We start from the raw sequence: 20,016 nt of genomic DNA, 5'->3' as shown, positions 1-20,016 counted from the left end.
GATCTGGACTTGGATCGTGTGGTACAGAAGCTGTTGTCTTCACTGGCATTAGCCAAAATGTTATCTGCTTTGACCCAAATGTCTTCGGAGCCGAAGACCATTGCACCGACTATTACTATTCCTCCTCCTAGCTATGCTGCTCCTTCGGAGCCAGAGGAGGCAGACCTGATGTTAGTGGAACCCTCGGAGCCAACGCCTCCTCCAGTGTCTTCGGCTCCATGTATTCTGACATCCTTGGTGCCAATCGAGGACTCTTGGAGCCGACACTCTCTGGTTGGCTCCAGGGAGGACAGTCGGACCGACTTGTCGGTTCAGACTTTGCCTCTTGGGACCTCTGCTCAGATGAGCTCAGCTCCTACCTCAGGCTTGGAGCCCACTGTCCCGGTGCCGGGGGTGTCGACGGTTTCCTCTGACCCATCGGCTCCCTCACATCGGAGCAGAGGTGCTTTCAATACCATGAGGAGAGTCAGGTCTCCCAGGACATCCTCGACCTCGGGTCTGCCCTCCTCCTCCTCCCCAAAAGTGCCTGTGTCTGCTTCAGTATCACACATCCTGACCAAGCATAGAGACCCAGAGCCTCAGGAAGCCCCAGTGGGTGGCCCCTGCTCTTCCAAGACCTCACCAGAGGCCCCCACTGATGAGGTTCCCAGGAAGAGATTGTGCAAGAGGAAGCACCTGAACTCCCCACAGGAGTCTCTCACATCAGATACTGACTTAGATGAGTCAGAAGGGTCCCCACTCTCCCCCTCTGAGGATATCTCATTCGCTGAGATTCTTGAGATACTTAGGCAGAGGGGTGACTGACAGTCCAAAAGCCCTACTGAGGATGAGTCAGTTTTCCTGAAGGCTTTCAGGTCTCAGCCCTTCACCTCTTGGGTGACTCCGCCCTTCGATGAGCTGATGCAGCTGGTCTCACGAAGGGCGTGGGAGTCTCCGGATTCTATGGAGCCTGTCCCCAGGAGGCCTAATAAATTTATTTCAGCCCTAGTTGACAAAACATTTTTAACTAAAGGTGTTCCGGTTGATGCCATTGTGATGGCGTCCACCAAGAAGGAAATGTCTAAGACTTCCTCGTCTATCCATCCTCCTAACAGAGACTCCAGGATTATGGATAGATATGGGAAGCGCATGTTCAGTTCAGCGACTTTTGCTCTCCGTTCGCTGAACTACTTAACCCATTTTACTAGGTTGCAAAGAGATCTCCTTAAGGAGTTGGGAGATACTCTTCAGGGTACAGTAGCTGCGGCAGCTTCCGACAAAGCTACTGCCCAGCTTTCTACCCTAACTTCTGTCATCATCTCGTCCATGCGCCTCATATCTTATGCAGCTGATGGAACGAGTAGGGCAGCAGGTACAGGAATTGCTCTGAGGAGACATTCCTGGATGCGCTTGTGTTCCTTCACAGAACCTTTCAAGTCTTCCTTCGTGAACAATCCCTTTGATGGCTCGTCCCTTTTCGGGCCTAAAATGAAGGAAACCTTAAGCAGGTGTGAACAGGATGGAAAGACTCCGTCTGCCGTCGGGGTCCGTTTTTCCACCCCTACCTGACCATACCCTAAAGGTCAAAGGGGGAGGAAAGCTGTGGTTCCGAAAAGCCCGAGGAACCTTTCAGGACACACATGGTGAACCCCCCTCCAGGGGCAGAGGAGGGGGTAATAATGGAAGATGCTGCCCCCGCAGCAGAGAGGGTCCGCAGCACCAGAGTGACAGAGATCACTTCTCTGGGACACCTTACCAGCGCTCCTGAGAGGAGACCCGACTGTCCTGCTCTGGAGGCAGTCAGGGGTCACTTATCTTTATACCCAGATGCCTGGCTGAATATAACAAAAGACAGCTGGGTACAAAGTATAATTTCCAGAGGATACTTCATAACATTCGCCACACCCCCTCCAATCATAAGACGAATCCCGGATGTTCCACCCAGTTACAGGGATCAAGCAACAGTAGAGGTCCAAACATTGCTAAGAAAGAGTCATCCAACCAGTCCCAGCAGACCAGACAGGATCCGGAACTTACTCAAGATTCTTTTTGGTTCCAAAGAAGACGGGGGACTGGAGACCCATATTGGGCTTCAGCAGACTGAACCAATACGTAAAGAAAGAGAAGTTTTGGATGGTCACGCTTCAGTCTATGAGCTCCCCTTGAATCACGCCATAATGATCACAAATTCTTGCAAGAAGGACCTTCAGTAGTGGTTGACCTTACTTCATGTGACGATAAGACGCCGATTTGTGCTACCCCCTCCAGTGGCCCAGTGACCACGAATGCTTCCCTGATAGGGTGGGGGGGCATTTTCAGGGAAAGACTGCCCAAGGCACATGGACCAATCGAGAAACACATTTGCATATCAATGTCCTGGAGATGAGAGCAGTACTTTTGGGGTTGCAGTACTTTCAGGACTCTCTCCCTCTGGGTACGATTGTGATTCAGACAAACATGTCACTGGTCTGGTACTTGAACAAACAAGGAGGAACCACATCTTACCCCCTTTGCCGAGAGGCTCTCAGAGTTTGGCAGTGGGCTGTTTCCACCCAGCTCTTTCTGTTGGCAATGCACATCCCGGGGAGATCCAAAGTGATAGCAGACAAACTGAACAGGGCAATCCTGTTGCCCCACGAGTGGTCCCTCAAGAAAGAAATTGTGGACAGGATATTCTGCAGGTGGGGCCAGCCTTGCTGCAGCCTTTTTGCCAGTCACATAAACACAAAATGCAGAAAGCTACTTTGCCCTCATTCCCCCTCTGGGAGAAGCCCCAAGGGACGCACTCGTGCACGATTGGCCTCCGGGTCTCCTCTATGCATTTCCAACCATCCCGTTGATACCCAAGGTTCTACAGAAAGCAAAATCCCTAGGAAGGACCATCACTGTTATAGCCCCTCATTGGCCTCATCGGATTTGGTTCCCCTTCCTTCAACCTCATCTTTTGGAGAATCCTTGGATCCTGGACCCAGTTCCAGACCTTCTGACACACCCATCGGGGGACCTTCATCCTTCTCTGCAGTCCCTGAAGCTGACAGCTTGGCTGCTCCAGTTCCGATCATTGCCAGGTTCCATAACATTTCCAATGAGACAAAACAAATCTTCTACCAAAAAGCTATAGCTTAGCAAATGGAAGAAATTTTCTATATGGGCCTCAAAAAATAATATTGATCCTTACCAAGCCCCTAAGGCTTCCATTTTAGAATTCTTAACAATGATTTTCAATGAAGGAGCTGCAGCAGCAACAGTTCGGGTACAATTGGCTGCTGTTTCTAATTTTCATCTTGGATTTGAAGGTTTGAATATCATGTCTCACAAGTTATCCAAAGCATTTTCAAAGGGACTTTTCGTATGAGACCTCCTGTGAAATCTCCCTATTCTCCATGGAATCTAAATTTTATGCTTTCATGTATAATTCTTCCGCCATTTGAGCCAGCTTCATCTTGTGATCTCAGATTTTTGTCTTGGAAGACCATCTTTCTGGTAGCTATTACTTCTGCCCTGAGAGTGTTAGAGCTTCAGGCTTTATCCATCAAGCCTCCCTATTTGATATTTCACCCTGACAGAGTATCACTTAGAACAAATCCCTATCCCTCATTCTTGCCCAAAGTTTGCACTGAAACCAATCTCAACCAAGTTATTGATTTGCCAGTTTTCTTTCCCAATCATAACAATTTAGAGTATATGCTGCACAAACTAGATGTTCACACACAGCTCAGATTCTATTTGGATAGAACAAAAGATTTTATGAAATCAGACCAGCTTTTTGTTTCATTTTCAGATTCCAGGAAAGGGAGATCAGTGGCTAAAACTACTCTGTCCAAATGGTTATCTGATTGCATCACCTTTGCCTATTCAGCTGCCAATATACCTTTGCAACACAAGATTAAAGCTCACTCAACCAGAGCAGTTTCTACATCATCAGCCTTTTCTGCCAGACTTCCTATTTGTGCAGCAGCCATTTGTTCAAAACCTCATACTTTTATCACTCATTACAAAGTTGACAAGGCCTGCAGGGTCTGGGCCTCTTTTGGATCCATGATCCTGAGAAATATACTCCCATGAGCCACCCTAGATTGATGGTGCTAGGGTCGCTACCCATCAGTAAAGAATGAACGGTGAGATTGAACAACTCCACATAAAAAAAGTTATATACTTACCATAACGTTCCATGTGAGTTGTTCATCTTGCCTTCATTCTTACGTCCCTCCCTCCTACCCCCTCCTGGGCTGATAGATGACCGAGATGCTGGTTCCATCCTGGTTACTCAAACCTTCTCTTCCTTTTCTCTAGGAATGTAAGAATGACATATGGTATTAGTATGTGCAGCAAACAAGATCTGAGGTAATTCACAGGTGCATCATGGGATAGGGACTTTGCCTCGAGCTATTTGAAGACTTTGAGCTTTGCAATTAACCGTATCGGAGCCAAGGGATCGCCTTCGAGCCCATCAGTAAAGAATGAAGGTGAAATGAACAACTCACATGGAACCTTATGGTAAGTACATAACTTCTTTTTTTAATTCATCCTGTTCCCTACTTCTTTTCCGTATGGAATTTGTATGTACTATAGGAGAATTTTTGTCCAATGACACAATTTTGCTGACTTTTTTAAAGGACAATGTGCCAGATTTTCTCTTTGTAACTACCAGTTTTACATAGAAGACATGACAGTCCTCTAGTCCCTATGTTTCTTATCCTTTTCACCACTTTCTCTGTTTGTAATTTCCTGTGAATGCCCAATAAGATCCCCAGTTCTTGCTGCAGTGTAGCCATTTCAGACATAAGTGGTGCAATATATTTTTCTTTGTGTATGACAAGTGCTGTTTTATAATAGCTTTTTCAAGTGTGCTCCCAAATGTGACTCAGGTGGTCATATTTCTGCCTGGGTGACACCCTGTCTGATATGATTCTGTTCCTGCACTGTTCTTTCTTGATGCATAACAAATATTATTGCTTTAATTTACTAGCATGCTGTTGGAATATGTAGTTTTGTTTACAAATTAAGAAAAAAAATCAAACAAATGTTATCTCAGCCATGTTAATGGTAATCCAGTTTCACGGTTGTAATAAGTACTTGTATTAAATCTGTTAGCAGCACCTTACTTGTGCCTAAATGGTGGCTTTTTCTTTTCAGGGCATGAATTTTATAGTTGGATATTTACTCCTTATAACTAAAGATGAAGAGAAGTCCTTCTGGCTGCTTGATGCTTTGATTGGATCGATACTCCCAGGTGTGTTAAATCTACTTTTCTAGTTAAATTTCTAGTTAGAATTTACTGAATTGTAATGATTATATATGATGCCAAAGCATGTACGTTTTATGTATTTTTGTGTATATGCTGAATATGAATGTGTCATTTTAAATATAGTGTTTCTGCAAGTCATTGTTTACCGTAAAGTCAGTATTTTACTTTTAAGGTGTTGGCATTAAAATTCCAGAAGAAGCAAAACTTGTCTTGATGTAAGAAATTAATATTATTAATGCTTCTTTTACCCACAACAGACCAGCTACATTGCCCTTATTGTCGATACAGTACTCATACTAATGCTAGTGGTTTTGAATTAATGTAGTGGTTACATTTTCACCTACAAATCTTCATAGGTACTATAGTTGCCGTTTGAGTTCTTGATTCTGATGATCGTGATGAGAAACTAAACTAAGTTGCATGTTTCTGGCCAGGAGGGGGAGAAAGAGAACTTGGCTTACTAATGCATGTCTGTTTAGGATGTGAAGGAGAGAAGCATGCTGTAGCATGCGACTCTCAACTGTTGTGGCATAAGGTATATAGCATGAGAGAGTTAATTTACTCTGTGCTGCACACTTGTGTGATATGTGCAGCTCAGGGCCTCCTTGGAAGGGAGCCACAGCAGAATGAAGACTGTTAATCAATGATGTATCTACTTTCTACTTTACAGCTTTTATGCAAGAGGGTTGTCACACTGTCTTCTACTGGTGGTGGAGATAGTAGGGAGCCACAGGGCTTGTAGGAGAAAAAGGTAGTAAATCCATATGAAGTTAGTGGAAGACAATGTGCAGGATTTATTATGATAAAAACTGATTGTCTTATAGGAAAGTTAAAAGTGGATTAAAATATGCTTGCCTCATTTGCCTGTTGAGGAATAGCTCATGATACACTTAATTTTCTTTATTATGCCACACACAACACAAAGTGAGAGCACACAGGCTGCCATGCCTAGTAGAGCACATTGGAGTCAGGGTTGCTTAGTTTTTTATGCTTTCTGAACTTTTGTAGTACTGCTACTGTTCTTCTGTCATCCACACTGATGTAAGAAAAATTAGTGTTGTTTAATCAGTCTTTGTTTGATGTTTATCACATTGCATTGGTTTGATAAAGCTGGGTGTACATAAATGTTTCTCTGATCTATACTTACTAGTAGGCCATCACCCTCAGTTAGGGCGGTCTTTATGCCTCTACACTGCTTGCCTTTGGACCACAGACATCTGCAATGAGCACTACCCTGACACAACACTATAGGTAAATAGTTGTAGTTTGTATTCTTCCATATTAAATGCATAAACTGCTAAATCTTCAAAGATTGCAATGATTCTAGTCTTGGTAATACTGAGAACAACATTGTTATTAATGTTAGATCATTCCATTTTGCCATGCCAATAATGTCTGGAAAATGTATGAGTTATTTTCTCCATTTGTCTTTTTTGGAAACATTTCTAGAGATCTGACCAGTTTTTCATTTATCGTCTGACAATGTATGTCATCATACTGTGATGTAAGCTGTGGGCCATTCAGTTTCACTGAAGATTATTTATTTGACAAAACAGTATAGTGGCTTATTCATGGAGGAAGTAAAGATGAAGACAGTGAAGAAGTCCACAGAGCTTGATACATTTTTTATGTATGTAAGATGCACCTTGTATTACTTCTTTTGAGTAACTTTTTTCATATGTGTTGGCCTCTGCTCACTAAAGCTGACCATCATTTACTAGGTTCTTATTCTGTGGGTCTATTGGTCATTGTAATTTCCAGACTGCTTGTTACTAATCAACCAGGATAACTGGCAAGGTGGGAGGTTATACTAAGAAACTATATAGGGGAGGTGGGCAAGAACAGAGCCACCTGCAGCCTCATATACACCAGTATGTGACAGAGATTTTTCTTCCCTTGCATGTTTGAGTGCTGCATGTGCAGGATGAGCATGTACATATGGGTTTGCAAGGTTTGTGCCACCATCTCCATGACCATACACACATACATACACACTCTGCAGAGCCCTCTCACCCTCCCTCTCCCTACTGCCGTATTCACTGTCCGTGGTTTCCATCAGGGAATGATATAGGACTTGCCTAGCATGTTCCCATGCCCTTGCCACTGATACGGGTAAGTAGGCATAAACCTCATCATTCCTCCCCCAACCCTTATTAGTCAGTACAGCCACTCGTGCCAGTAACTGAACTTGTATCATCATGCTCATGCTTGGAGCTTTACCATTGTATGCCACAGAGCCAACACACTTCAGATTAAGTTAAACATTGTATTGCATAAGGCAGGTCACTTATTTATCAAAGTCTGAACATGAACTTTAACACTAATCTGAATTTTATCAAGTGCCACTGACATTTTTAGTGGGGACATTTTAAGTGCGAAACCAATGAAAGGGGAAACAACAACATGGGAAAGTTAGCCAAGGACGACAATGCACAGTTCCTGTTTTACCTATAGTCAACTTGCTGTGTCTGCACTCTTAGTGTGACTGATCTGTGCACAATTTTCTAACATCATTGCCGCAAGAGAATGTAGAAATAACATTTCAGATTTAAAACACTGACAAAAAACTAATGGTGTTAAAGTTAAGGCTTTAATTGGTTAGTGGAACTGCATAGCTGAATTTATTGAAACTTGCGTTACCGACTTTTGGAAAATTTTGTCATTTTATAATCTACTTCAGTCATGTGTAAACTATCTCTTTTTTATCTGTAATTAAAGTCCAGGTTTACTTTTTCTAATGTAGCCAAACCAGTGTTATGAAACTGTAAATTTTGTAACAGAAAAAAAGAAAAAATGTAAGAACTAGCAGAAAAAAAAAACAATATGAGAATTTTGCAGTGCAATGATTTTTGAGAGAAAGGGTACATATTTTATTAAATCTCTTCATGTGACTTCAAATGAAACTGGCTTAATGTTTCAAATAGATAACAGTGAAATGTGCTTTTTAATTGTACTAAGCAAAATAAATGCAGAGCTGTTCTGTTTAATGGTATTGTTTATAATAATCTTCTGTTTCCTGCAGAATAACTTAAAAAACATATTTAATTTCATCTACCGTGGATTTGACATAGCTTGGCGTGGTTCAGTGTTACTGGCATATTTGTTAGTGTTGTTGCTTCTTATATGGAATGTGCATGTCATCCCTGTGTTTTTTGTTGTTAGAGGCTGTGGTTTCTACCTACACCCCAAATACATGCTTTAGGTGAATTGCCAATCATCCAAGTTGCTTGCCTGAGATGTTTATTTGGTGTGGATGTGTGTGTGGACTGGTGACCTGTCCTACATTTGTTTCTCTACCTTTTGCTCACTGAATGCTGGAATATGCTGCAGCTCCCCAGTAGGGGTGTAGCCATAAATTTACAAGTTATACACACAATAGTCAAAATGCGTCCCTCCCCCTCATAAAATGCATAGGTTATGCCACAGCACTGCAATGCACAGAACTTTATTTCGCCCCTCTCCATAAACTGGAAGTTTGTTCCAGAGCTAGAGCATACACTGGGATATGAATCTGGAACTAGCATCTGTTATCTGTTGATGAAGGGTTGAGCTCATTTAATCGTTTGAGGAACCACTTGTTCTACAAAGGAATAGAGGATCAAGGACAGCTGGATGTCTTATGGCTTAAAAGAAGAGAGACAGATCAAGGAGGGAGTCTATAAGGTTCCTGAGATCATTGACCTTTTTTAGTTAGTAATCTTTGATCTCTCAAGTTTGTTTACATAAGTGCATGTCAAAAGGGGCATTGTATTAAGTAATGTGTCTGATGACAGATGAGCAAAGGCTGAGGTAAGACGACTTTAGATCAGAAGGGGATGCCTATAAAAAGCAGATGAGCCAGACAGAAGGCTTTCTGAATTACTGCTGAGACAGAATGGCCAAAAGATAAGGCATTTACCAACAAGAGTTCTGGCTTACTTTACAACAGTGTCTGACTGGATTAATGTCTTTCTCATGTGATATAATGTAGAGCAATTTCCCCATTTAGCCTGAGGTCTGTCTTAGCACCAGTTGGTAACATAGCCTAACCCATCTTGGAGCAATTGTGAGTCAGTGGAAGATGGAATAATAGCAACCAGTTTACAGTCATCTGTAAACTTTAGATAACTGTTGGCCTAAAGGTCTGATAAATTCTAAAACATAGGGGCCCAACACTAAGCCCTGTGGTACACGTCTGGTAACATTTGTGCTTTCAGAATTGGCCGTCTGGTAACATTTGTGCTTTCAGAAGTGGCACCTGCGACTCTAACCATGTGGGTTCTGTCAGACAACTATTTACCTATCCACTGCACAGCATGTGGATCTGAATTCACTTTTACAAGTCTCTCTGTAATGCTTATATGGGAAATAGTGTCCAAGGCCTTTGCCATATCCATGCTATATGCAGTAGCATAGGTAGGACAGGGGGAACGAGCAACTACCCCAGGTGCAAAGTGTTGGGGAGCACTCAACCATCCAAGACCAATACTTGTTGCTTTTAAAAGCCAGTATTCCATTTGCAGATCTATTTTAGGATACTTTCAGTGCCCAGAATAATGAGGTCTGAGATGTGTTCCACAGCTTTACATAAGAAGATAGTGAGACATATTGATGTATTCTAAGGGTTAGCACTCCCTTTGTAGTCTAAACTATGGCAGCTGCTTGCTACAGTTTAAAAGCAAAAAAAAAAATGTGTTCCTTTCTTTTAATTACTTATACCTGAGCAATGTAGTGCTCCTTGCTGGCTATAAACGGTAGCAACTGCTTGCTGCAGTTTAAAAGAAAAAATAAAGATTTCTTTATTTCCTAAAACCTGAGCAGTGTAAAGCACTGTACTGGGTATAAACTGCAGCATGTAGCAAACAGTTTACTACAGTTTAAAAGAAAAAAAAGTCTGTTTATCTCCCGCCTCCCCCAGTAAAATGTGAGGAAGGTTGGAGGCAGGGCAGAGAAATGGTACCTGATTGGTTCCATTGAGGAGTATGGGCAGGAAAGTTGGGTGTGTACCTGGCTACCTTGCCTGATATGATGTCCCAGTAGAAGGACCAGAAACTTTTTTTATTTTTCTTAAGGTGGGTGGGGTGCTAGTTGGTGCAACTGGCGCAAGGCACTAAAACCAACTTAATCCTTTGGCAATGCCCCATTCGGAATGTATCTGACCCGACACTTGCAGCAGCTGGAGAGGCCACAAAAGTTCCTCACCAAAAGGATAAAGGGTCTCAAAAATCTGTCTTATGCTGCCCGACTGAAAGAACTCCAGTTATATTCAGTTGCTTACCGCTTGCTCAGAGGTGACCTATGCCTCACATACAAGGCCATGTCAAACCCAGATTTGATGAACATGCTTCATCTCAAAAAATCTAGATCCCTCAGAGCCACAAGGGCGGGAGACTTAAACCTCGACACGGTTATTAATAGGACGTGCTGGAGGGATAGATTCATCACCCAAAGACTCCCTATGCTGTGGAACAAAATCCCGGTTTATGTGAGGCAGAGCACCTCGCTGGCCTTGTTCAAGAGGAATCTTGACCAATGGATGGGAGATCGCAGATACACCCCAGGGGTTACCTTAGTGTCACTGCTCGACAGAGGCACAGCAAAATAATGGGCATAGTTTCTCCAAACTAAAGGGGTGGCGTAAGCCACAAAACTATGGGCTAGGCTTATAAATGCCCTCGGGCAGATAGCCTAGTATGAGCCTATGAACCTATATGTACTGCGTAACAACTGTCTAACTACTCTTCTTTGCTTTGTGACTTTTTCAAACAATTTTATAAAGTTAAGGAGAATGGGGCCTGACTTTGGTAAAACCCAGTTGATGAGGGACCTATCTTAAGATACTTTCAATGCCCAGAATAATGAGGTCTAAGATATGTTCCACAGCTATACATATGAAGGTAGTGAGATGAATGGGTCTATTCTAAGGGTTAGGCCCTTGGTTGTGAACCCCTTGTATAACAGCATTACAGTGACTATTTTCTAGTCTTTGGGGACTGTACCCAGTTGAGTGACTTACATAAAAGAGGAGAAATATAGGTTCAGGTAGGTAGTATTTGGCACAGATAATCAGGCAACCTGTATGGTGGCTATGACTGTGGAATCTGGCATCTGTGAAATAGCTATAACTGTGAGTGGAGTAACATTTGGACTAAATTTGTCAACTAGAATATTAGTTATTTCCTTTGTGTCACAGTGGGTAGTGCTATTATGGACTTGCTCAGAACATTACAGGATGTTATTTTTTAACTTCCACATAGTTAAAAAATCTGTAATTATTTTTGTTTTCAGTGGATAATTTTTCATATTCAGCTTTGTGATTCCTAGAAGTACGTTTAAGTTCTTTACTAGTTTGCTTGTGTATTCTCAGATAGGATGAGAACAAGTATTAATTAATGTCTTTCTTTTGTTATATAATTTTGTGTTTTCTGAGGATAAGAACAAGCATTGAGTAATGTCTTTCTTTTGTTATATAATTTTGTGTGTTCTGAGTGGAATCAGTCATGAAGTGATTGCATCCTTGACTAATACTGATAATACCCCACAATTACCAATAGATCTGAAAAAGTGAGGGGCAGTTAACCCAGGAGCAGAGGGAATGCTTTCATGGCTTTGAAACTATGTTCTCCTTGACCTTCTTCTGCAAACTGGAGATACTTTGGCTTCTCCTTTGATGTATTAATTTCTTCATCTGTTCCACTGTGTACACAATACTACCCTTGTCAGTCACTTTGTTTCCATCATATTAAGCTTCCACAACTGCCCTGCCATCACTGCATAGGTTTGTGTATCACGCAGAAGCATTACTCATACTAATATTTTATGCATCTTAATTTTCAACTTTTTTGGAGTTTTGTCACATGCTACCTCTGACGCATTGTGCCATACAGCAGTAGCATCTCAGATTCTGCTTTAACCTCATCATTCAGACTTTCTTTCTCCTCAATCATATATGTTAGGTACTTGACACTGTTAACATGTTCTGGTGTATTCCGTTCTGTTTCAGTTTCTTTTCATTCCCCTACTTTCTGCAATGACCACTGTCTTGTCTGTACCGAGTTTAATTCCATGTGACTAGTTTTGCATTTTAGTCCCATTATTTGCTGACGTTCCTGTTGAATGTCTGCTTGTAGTGCAACATTACCAATATACAGCAGCTGTGCTAATCTGCCCCCTCTGACCTGTTTGCTGACATAGTCCATCATCACTATAAACAGTTGTGGGCTCAGAGCTAAACACCCACTCCCACAGGGAACCCATCTGTGAGTCCAAACACTGTTTGTACTTGTGTCATTGGGCCTTTGTACAAAGCCTGCACCGATTCTACTGATGTTTCTGAGACACAGAACCATTACAATACTGCCCAAATCAGCTTTCATGTGATCGTGTCAAATGCTTTCTTTAAATCTTGGAATGCCCAGTTGGGCTCTTTCCGCATTGCCAACTTATTCTCCATTATCTGTCTCTCTGCATACATCATATCAGTTGTTTTGCATTCTGATCTGAATTTGGACTACTCAACTCCCATCTTACATTTTACTACTCTGCATATTTGTCAGTCACTCACCCCTTCCAGAACTTTCATGCAGTGTTACAGGAGTTTGATAACTCTGTACTGCCCACAGTTTTGAATACCGTTTGTTTTTGTACACTGATACTAGAATACTTATTCTCCATTCATCTGAGATATTCCGTACTCTCTCTCTTTCTGTTTGTTCATATCTGTTTGACAATAGATTTGTCTGTATTGTTCTCCAAGCTATACTTTCATGGAATATATTTGCAGATAAGCTTCCGCTCTGAAGACTTTGTGGATTAAAACTTTTAAGTTAAAAAAGCAAAGTTATTGGCTTTTGATCTTTTAAGTGACATTGCCAGAAGTGAGAGCATAGAAAAATAACCGTTCAAAAACAATAACTGTATATCTTCAGACACAGTATTACATTATGTATGCATATAGGAAGCACAGAAGTATGGCTTTGTATTACAGACAGTACAAAGGTGCAGATGGACAACACCAAGGAATACTGTCTAATGTGTAGAGTATAAAAAGGCATTTTGCATGTGAGTGTACAGTTCTAAGTGTGCTGTGTGCCTGTTTAATATTAATTGCTCATATTGCCAAGCACTTTATTTTTTTCATGCATATATTTTGCATTTGTTGAGATGATGTAAGCAGCAGCCTCATAACTACATGCAGGGATACATTTAGCTTATATCTAAGAAAACCAGAGGGATTTGGTCCTTTCTAATGGGAGCCTGCTCACTGGAATTACATCTTGCCAAGTTACATGACTACAGTGTTAAAACTTTGTTTTGTTGAGGGAAGGCTATACTGTGTGTGTGTGTGTGTGTGTGTGTGTGTGTGTGTGTGTGTGTGTGTGTGTGTGTGTGTGGGGGCGCCCTCCCAGCACACGCTTAATTAGATTCACACCACTTCTGGGAGGGGGGGAGATAACTGTTTTTTGATGAGCTGACTCCAGATGAGACAGACTGAATCTGAACCACAATAGGGTCATGACTTCCTTTCATTCGTACTTCCAGCATGCACAAAAGTGACTATTAAGTAATAGAGTCACATGGCATGTTGTCTTAGTGCCCTGTCCCTCTCTGTTTTAATGGTTTAAGTAATGATTGAGCCAATGAAGTGTCTCTGGAAAAACAGATGCTACTGGATGGAGATGAGAAGTTAAAATAAAAGAAATTCCAGTTAAAGCAGGTTCTTTGGTGACTCTGCAGTGTCAATTTAAAAAGATACTAATGTATTGTTACGGAGCTGTACAACAGCCTACTGAACTCATTTGGATAGGTAGTGATGACTATAGCAGTACCTCAAGCCATCAACTGAATTCAGATTCTTAGGCAGAGTCAAAAAATTTAACTGATTTAAGCAAAGGAAAAGTGCAATCTTTATTTAATCATAGTTAAGACTGATGAAAAAGAGGCTAGAAGGTCATACTGTGTCTAGTTACACATGGTCCAGATGCAATGTTGTCTTCAAAAACCTGCTGTTGCTATAGGATGAACAAACAAAAAAAATGTTTCAAAGATATGTTTCACAGAGGATCACATACCAAGAGTAAATCCCTGGAAGAATTTATCATAGAAAATCAGTCTTACAATTTTTGATGCTCTTGCTGAATCACTGATTTATGTCAGAGCACTAATTCAGTCACTGAAAAGGGAGTGAGCAAAAACCTTTAGTGACTTAAACTAAACACTTGAAATGGCCAAACAGATGTACCATGCTTGATAATTGATGGTGAATAGAATTAAAATTATGGAATGTAGTCCATTAAAGACTCATTTTGAAGATCAACACTACCATCAAACCAAAAGTGAAGTGCAGAAAGAAGCCCATGAGGACAAAACCACAAGGAAGCAGGGTATAGTCAGTGTACATGCTGAGGCAAAGCACACAGGGTGGTATTCCCCTATCTTTGGGAAGGTATGAGAGAAATGCGAAAATGTCAGCAGGAGCAACAGAGGAGACATTGTAGCAGAGATGAAAACTACAACTCCACTGAGGTGCCAGAGGTACCTATTGATTTTTAGGCAGCTTAGGGTCTGGTCCCATGGTGTATCTGATTCCTTTAGGAATGAACATCTTGTTTTGTTTTGCTATGGTTACCATTTACTACTGCTTCAGCACTGGCCCTTTTTATTATTTTGTCTTTTTCAGACTGTTTTTTTTTTTCTTTTAGGGTTGTTACTGTTGCAGTGTTAGTTGTAAGGATTGGTCACTATCTGTACCTCTGTCTGAATCCAGATGTTTGACCTGAGCCATACGTTTGCAGTTTGGTTCATTTCTTGTACAAATTATTTTTCTGTTTTATTTTTAGTATGCTTCTGCATTAGGATTGCTCCTGTTCATTTTTTTTTTTGCCACCTGGTTTGTCTGACTTGTTCTGTCCCCCCCATATTTAGGGCATGTAGTAACTTTCTTTTGTTATACAGCAAACCACAACAACAGAACAGCTGTAAACTGGTAACCAACTCAAGACCTCCGGATAGGACATTAAGAATGACAGCCACTTTGCAGTGTTAAAATAGAATCAACTGGCTCGTCTGTTTAAAACATGTACTTTTATTCAAAAACACCATCAAATAAAATTAAACTTAATAAAGACTATTTACAGCAAAGTTTCAATAAAAAACATTTTATTGCTTGATATCTCTTTTGCTGAGTCAAAAAGTCTATAAACAGGTACTGTCCTTCAGAATGAGGGATAACAGTGAATAAATTAACTACATCAATGGTAAGAAATAGCAAGGACTCCTCATACTCAACAGGCCTCATGTTTTAATGAAGGTGCCAAGAGTCTCTTAAAATATAACAGTGGTTTTCAAAACATTTCTTACACGATCTCTCTGTTTATTTCCCTAAAGGCACGGTCTTCGATTGCTTCACGTTGACTATAGATCTAAACGGGGGATCAAATTGATTCTTGTTGAAACTTTGCTGGAAATGGTCCTTACTAATAATTATTTATATTTTGAGGGAGACTACTTCCGTCAAAAGTCAGGTGTGGCGTGGGGGTGGCTTCTGCCCCCATTTATGCCAATGGAGTTCTGGCACAATGGGAAAATGTTATGTTTTTAATTCCAAGTTCTGTCCTTTGATATACACATACTTTACATTCCTGGATGATGATCTTATTCTTTGGAAAGGCACTGTCAAATAATTGATTATTTATTAAATATTTACAGAAGAACACTAGTTTTTTTAACATTTACATTCCATTATGACTATGATGAAGTTAATTATTTGGATGTGACTCTGGCAAAAGATAGAAGTTTCAGTAGATTCACATCCAGTATTTATAAAAAAATAAAATTTTCGAACTCCTATTTACACTTTGACAGTTGCCATCCTTTCCATCAAAAGAAGAGAACTAATGCATTATTGTAAATTATATTGATGAGAAAATGATTTTAGTTGGTTTTAAAAACATTTTTTGTATCTTTGGTTGATCTGAACTGGTTTTTATTGAATTTTATTACTGTAACTTTAAGTTTCAACATTTTACAATGCATCAGTTCCTTGTTTTCCTTTATCCAATAGGTGGTAGTATCTTTTACCAGATGAAATCTGACTGGTTAATAAGGTTTTAAAAGGAACTTGGAGCTACATTGTTTTGCACTGTAATGAAGTCCTGTTAGTAATGGATAAAAGTGCTCAGTTTTATTTTATTTTATGGTGTTTTTGAGTAAAGTACATGTTTTAAATAGAGGAGCCATTTGATTCTATTTTAACACTGCAAATTGGCTGTTATTCTTAGCATCCTAGCTGGAGTTCTTGAGTCGGTAACCAACTTTCGTTTGTTAACATTGGCATGTGGTCTTTTTGCACAACTGACTTAAAGAATGTATCTTAGTGGGTCTGTGGTAAAGGACTCGCATCAGTTTTTGGCTGTTTTGTTGTGACCCATCTCTGGGGGGGGGGCTGTAAGTTGAATTTTATTACATCAGGTTTGTTATACTGGTAGGCGAATCTATCATGAGTTACTTCTTAAGTTCTGGACTGTTTATCACTGTTGCTTATAATGCTAAGTTTGAGTTTTTATTTTATTATTATTCCTCAAATAATAAGGAAGTGATGGCAGTCTACTGATTTCTCACACTGGACAACTATCCCCTTGCATCTCTGCTGTGATGTATGTACTGTAACTCACTCTTGGAGTTCACATTTCTTGGATGTGAGACAGTTACTAGAGTTGTAGGTTACCTTTGTCATTTCATCTTTCACTGGCTCCATTCCAGAAATATTGCACTTCCTGGCAATCATGTTAAACTCTGGTTCCAGTTTTTCTACCATTAAAGTGCAGTTAGTGGCTATCTCAAATTTTCACTCATGTTTCGATGCTCATTCCTTAGCCTCTCATAAGGTCTGCAAAGCCTTTCTCAAAAGACTTTTCTTCCATTGTCTTCCATTTACAGAACCAGTGCCTTCATGGGATCTCAACTTGGTACTTGGAAGCTCTGATTGTCACCTTTTGAACCTGAATCTTCTGCTCCCTTGACGTGTCTTTCCTGGAAAACATTGTTCTTGGGGCTATTATTTCAGCCAGAAGGGTATTGGAGCTGCATGCTGAATCCTTTATCTTTCCCTAACTGGTTTTCCAGAAGGACTGTGTGTTTCTAGATAGCCACTGTTAATTTGTTACCAAGGTGGCCTCCGAAGAAAACCTAAATCAATTCTATTTGTTTAAAAGTATTTTTTTTCTGAACCATTACAATAAAGAAGGATTATACCTTACATACTTTGGACATACACATACAACTGAGACTCTACCTACACAGAACTAAACCCTTTAAAAAGATTCAGAACTCTTGTGTCATTTGCTGCTAACAAGCTTGGTTCAAGAGAGTCTAATGTCACAAGTGATAATTCAATAAGGGTGTTAATGTCTGTCTAGGTGACTGATAGTATATTGTACATTTACTCAGCTTTGTCATCCCCTACCATGCAAAAACCCAAAGCCCTTTCTATGAAGTCTGTTGTCACTTCCACAGCCGCCTTCAGAAATGTCTTAGTTGATGAAATTTGGACAGGAGCAACACAGTCTGTGTTGCACACCTTTGCTAAGCATTGTAAATTGTATGCTATCTTGAGGTCTGGGACTTCCTTTAGATCTGCTGCCCTCTTGGGTCTGATGTCCTGATTCCGAGGTTTCCAGCAGCTGGGGATTCTGACCTATTAGTCAGATTGGACAGATGATGAATGGAATACAGCGGTTATGTGTCTGTCATAATGCTGGATCCTTTCATCCACATTTAGTTGAATCAGCAACCCTCTCTCCTTCGCCCTTCCAGATTATTTGGTAAGACCTGAAGGACATTTGAAATCTTTTCAACTAGTATTTATAAAACTTCCAGATGAATGGAAGCAATAAGTACAAACGATAAATCCACAGCAACCAGTTTATTGTTTAAGCGCTTTCGTCAGCCTTAAGCCTCAGACTTCATCAGAAACACCATTAAAAAAGCAGTAACATACTTATATAGATACACAATATCACATGGTCACAATACCACTCCCTTAATTAATAAAAAATTGGTTGAATTATGTGAAGTTGTTTAAAAATACCAGACCTGTATGCATATATCATTTAATTTATGTAATTTATGTAATTTATGTGATGTGAACCTCACCAATAAGAAAAAACAACATTTTATTAACATCAAAATCAAATAAAATGAATTAATTAAATAAAACTGTTATACCTATACGAATAAATGCATATACGCCCATTTAATTAAGCTTGTGTATTATGCCATAATAAATAAGACTTTGCATAATAAAACACATAACCATAAATTAATGTTTGTGTATATGAATTAAATCTCTATACAGCCCCTATAGAAACCTAGGTGGACTGTTGTACAGCAACAGGTTCACTTTTATGTGCACAAATATACCAATTTGTGCTTGTATAAAATACACACCATGACAAATCCCAAGTGTGTAAAACACACTATAAAATGGTCACATGTGAAACTCAAATTTTAATTTCAATAGGCTGGATATAGATATGGTCTCATTAAGACCGGGGTTGGCCGCGGCATTAACAGGAAGTTGCCACACTAATTCCCTGTATTCCAAAAACATGTCTTTTGGCCCACCCCTCATGTCTTTATCCACAATTTGTTCCAGACCTGAAAATCTGAAAGAGTGACCACTACATTCAAACACATGTCTAGCCAAAGCATTACTCAAATTTAGTTTACGTATATCATACATGTGTTGATATATCTGCTTATTGAGAGCATTTTTGGTTTTGCCAATATAGAACCTTGCACATACCTGACAATGTCAAGACAAGACATTCCCTTTTAAATTAAATGGAGACCAGAGTATACCTTTTTGACTTTGGCAGATACACACTCTTCAAATTTTATATTGTTGTCTGCTATTCCACTTAGATCTTTAAGGATGGTTTCATTTTTGTATGAACTGACCATTTATTTTGTAATAATGATTTGTCCTTTTTGCCAGTCTGAAGATGCTACATTTACTGACATGAAAAGTGAGGTAATTTACTACTACACAAAATCTATACTTTTGCAGACAATCTGGGAGAATTTCAGTATCGGTTATTAAAATAATTGTTACTCTGTTTAGAATCCACAACTCATTCCCACTGTTGTGTCTAAGAAGAATTGTATGTAAAAAAATAAGTAGATATAGGTCAGATCTCTGCGGGGACAGCACTGGTAAGTCCAATACCATGATTTGTTATATCCTGTTGCTTACCCAGTGTTTTTACCCACTGGAGCAGAAATGAACTGACATTGAATCCCTTTCAGTACAAGGCCAGAAAATGCTGTATTATCCTTCCACACCCTAGCTTTACAACTAGCAGTTTAGAGCTCAGTTGATTTAACTTCCTTATAAAAACAGTTTGAATATAGCTGATTCAGAAACTCTGATGTGATTCTCTTGTAAGATCTTGTAACTGTGTTGCTTCTTGACCTCAGCTGACATCAATAGAAGTTTGATGATTGTAATCATGAGTGTGCAAATAGTCGTGAAAAATTTCTCTGCTTTTATAAATAAAAATTCTCTATCTTATATCATCATTACCCTAGTGAACAAACTTAATTAAAAATTGGCAAGGAAGGGGGTGATAGAATCATATAGTTGTTGTGAGTCGTGGCCACTGTACCTTGCAGATGTAACTAAAAGCAGTAGAGTCTGGTCTTCTCAGGAACTTATATGGTGTAACACACATTGTCTTTGTAATGCCTTGAGTGTCGCATATGAATTACTAGGCCAATAATATTCCTACAGTTGCAGTGAGACAACAGAT

The 20,016-nt window shown here is 40.0% G+C and overlaps 1 protein-coding gene across 2 annotated transcripts in view; it reads left to right on the top strand.

Moving 5' to 3' along the window:
- The window catches only part of GRTP1 (growth hormone regulated TBC protein 1), a 1,073,346-nt gene that overhangs the window by 776,621 nt on the left and 276,709 nt on the right, over nucleotides 1-20,016 (top strand). For both annotated transcript variants that reach the window (XM_044071212.1, XM_044071211.1), the window contains exon 5: nucleotides 5,116-5,212. In XM_044071212.1, coding sequence (XP_043927147.1) covers nucleotides 5,116-5,212 — 97 coding nt within the window. The remainder of the gene's footprint in view (nucleotides 1-5,115; nucleotides 5,213-20,016) is intronic.

Source organism: Protopterus annectens, chromosome 5.part0, assembly GCF_019279795.1.
Source record: "Protopterus annectens isolate FY-2018-M chromosome 5.part0, PAN1.0, whole genome shotgun sequence".
NCBI lineage: Eukaryota > Metazoa > Chordata > Ceratodontiformes > Protopteridae > Protopterus > Protopterus annectens.
Note: the sequence above shows the minus strand (reverse complement) of the source record. Positions and strands in the feature narration are given on the sequence as shown.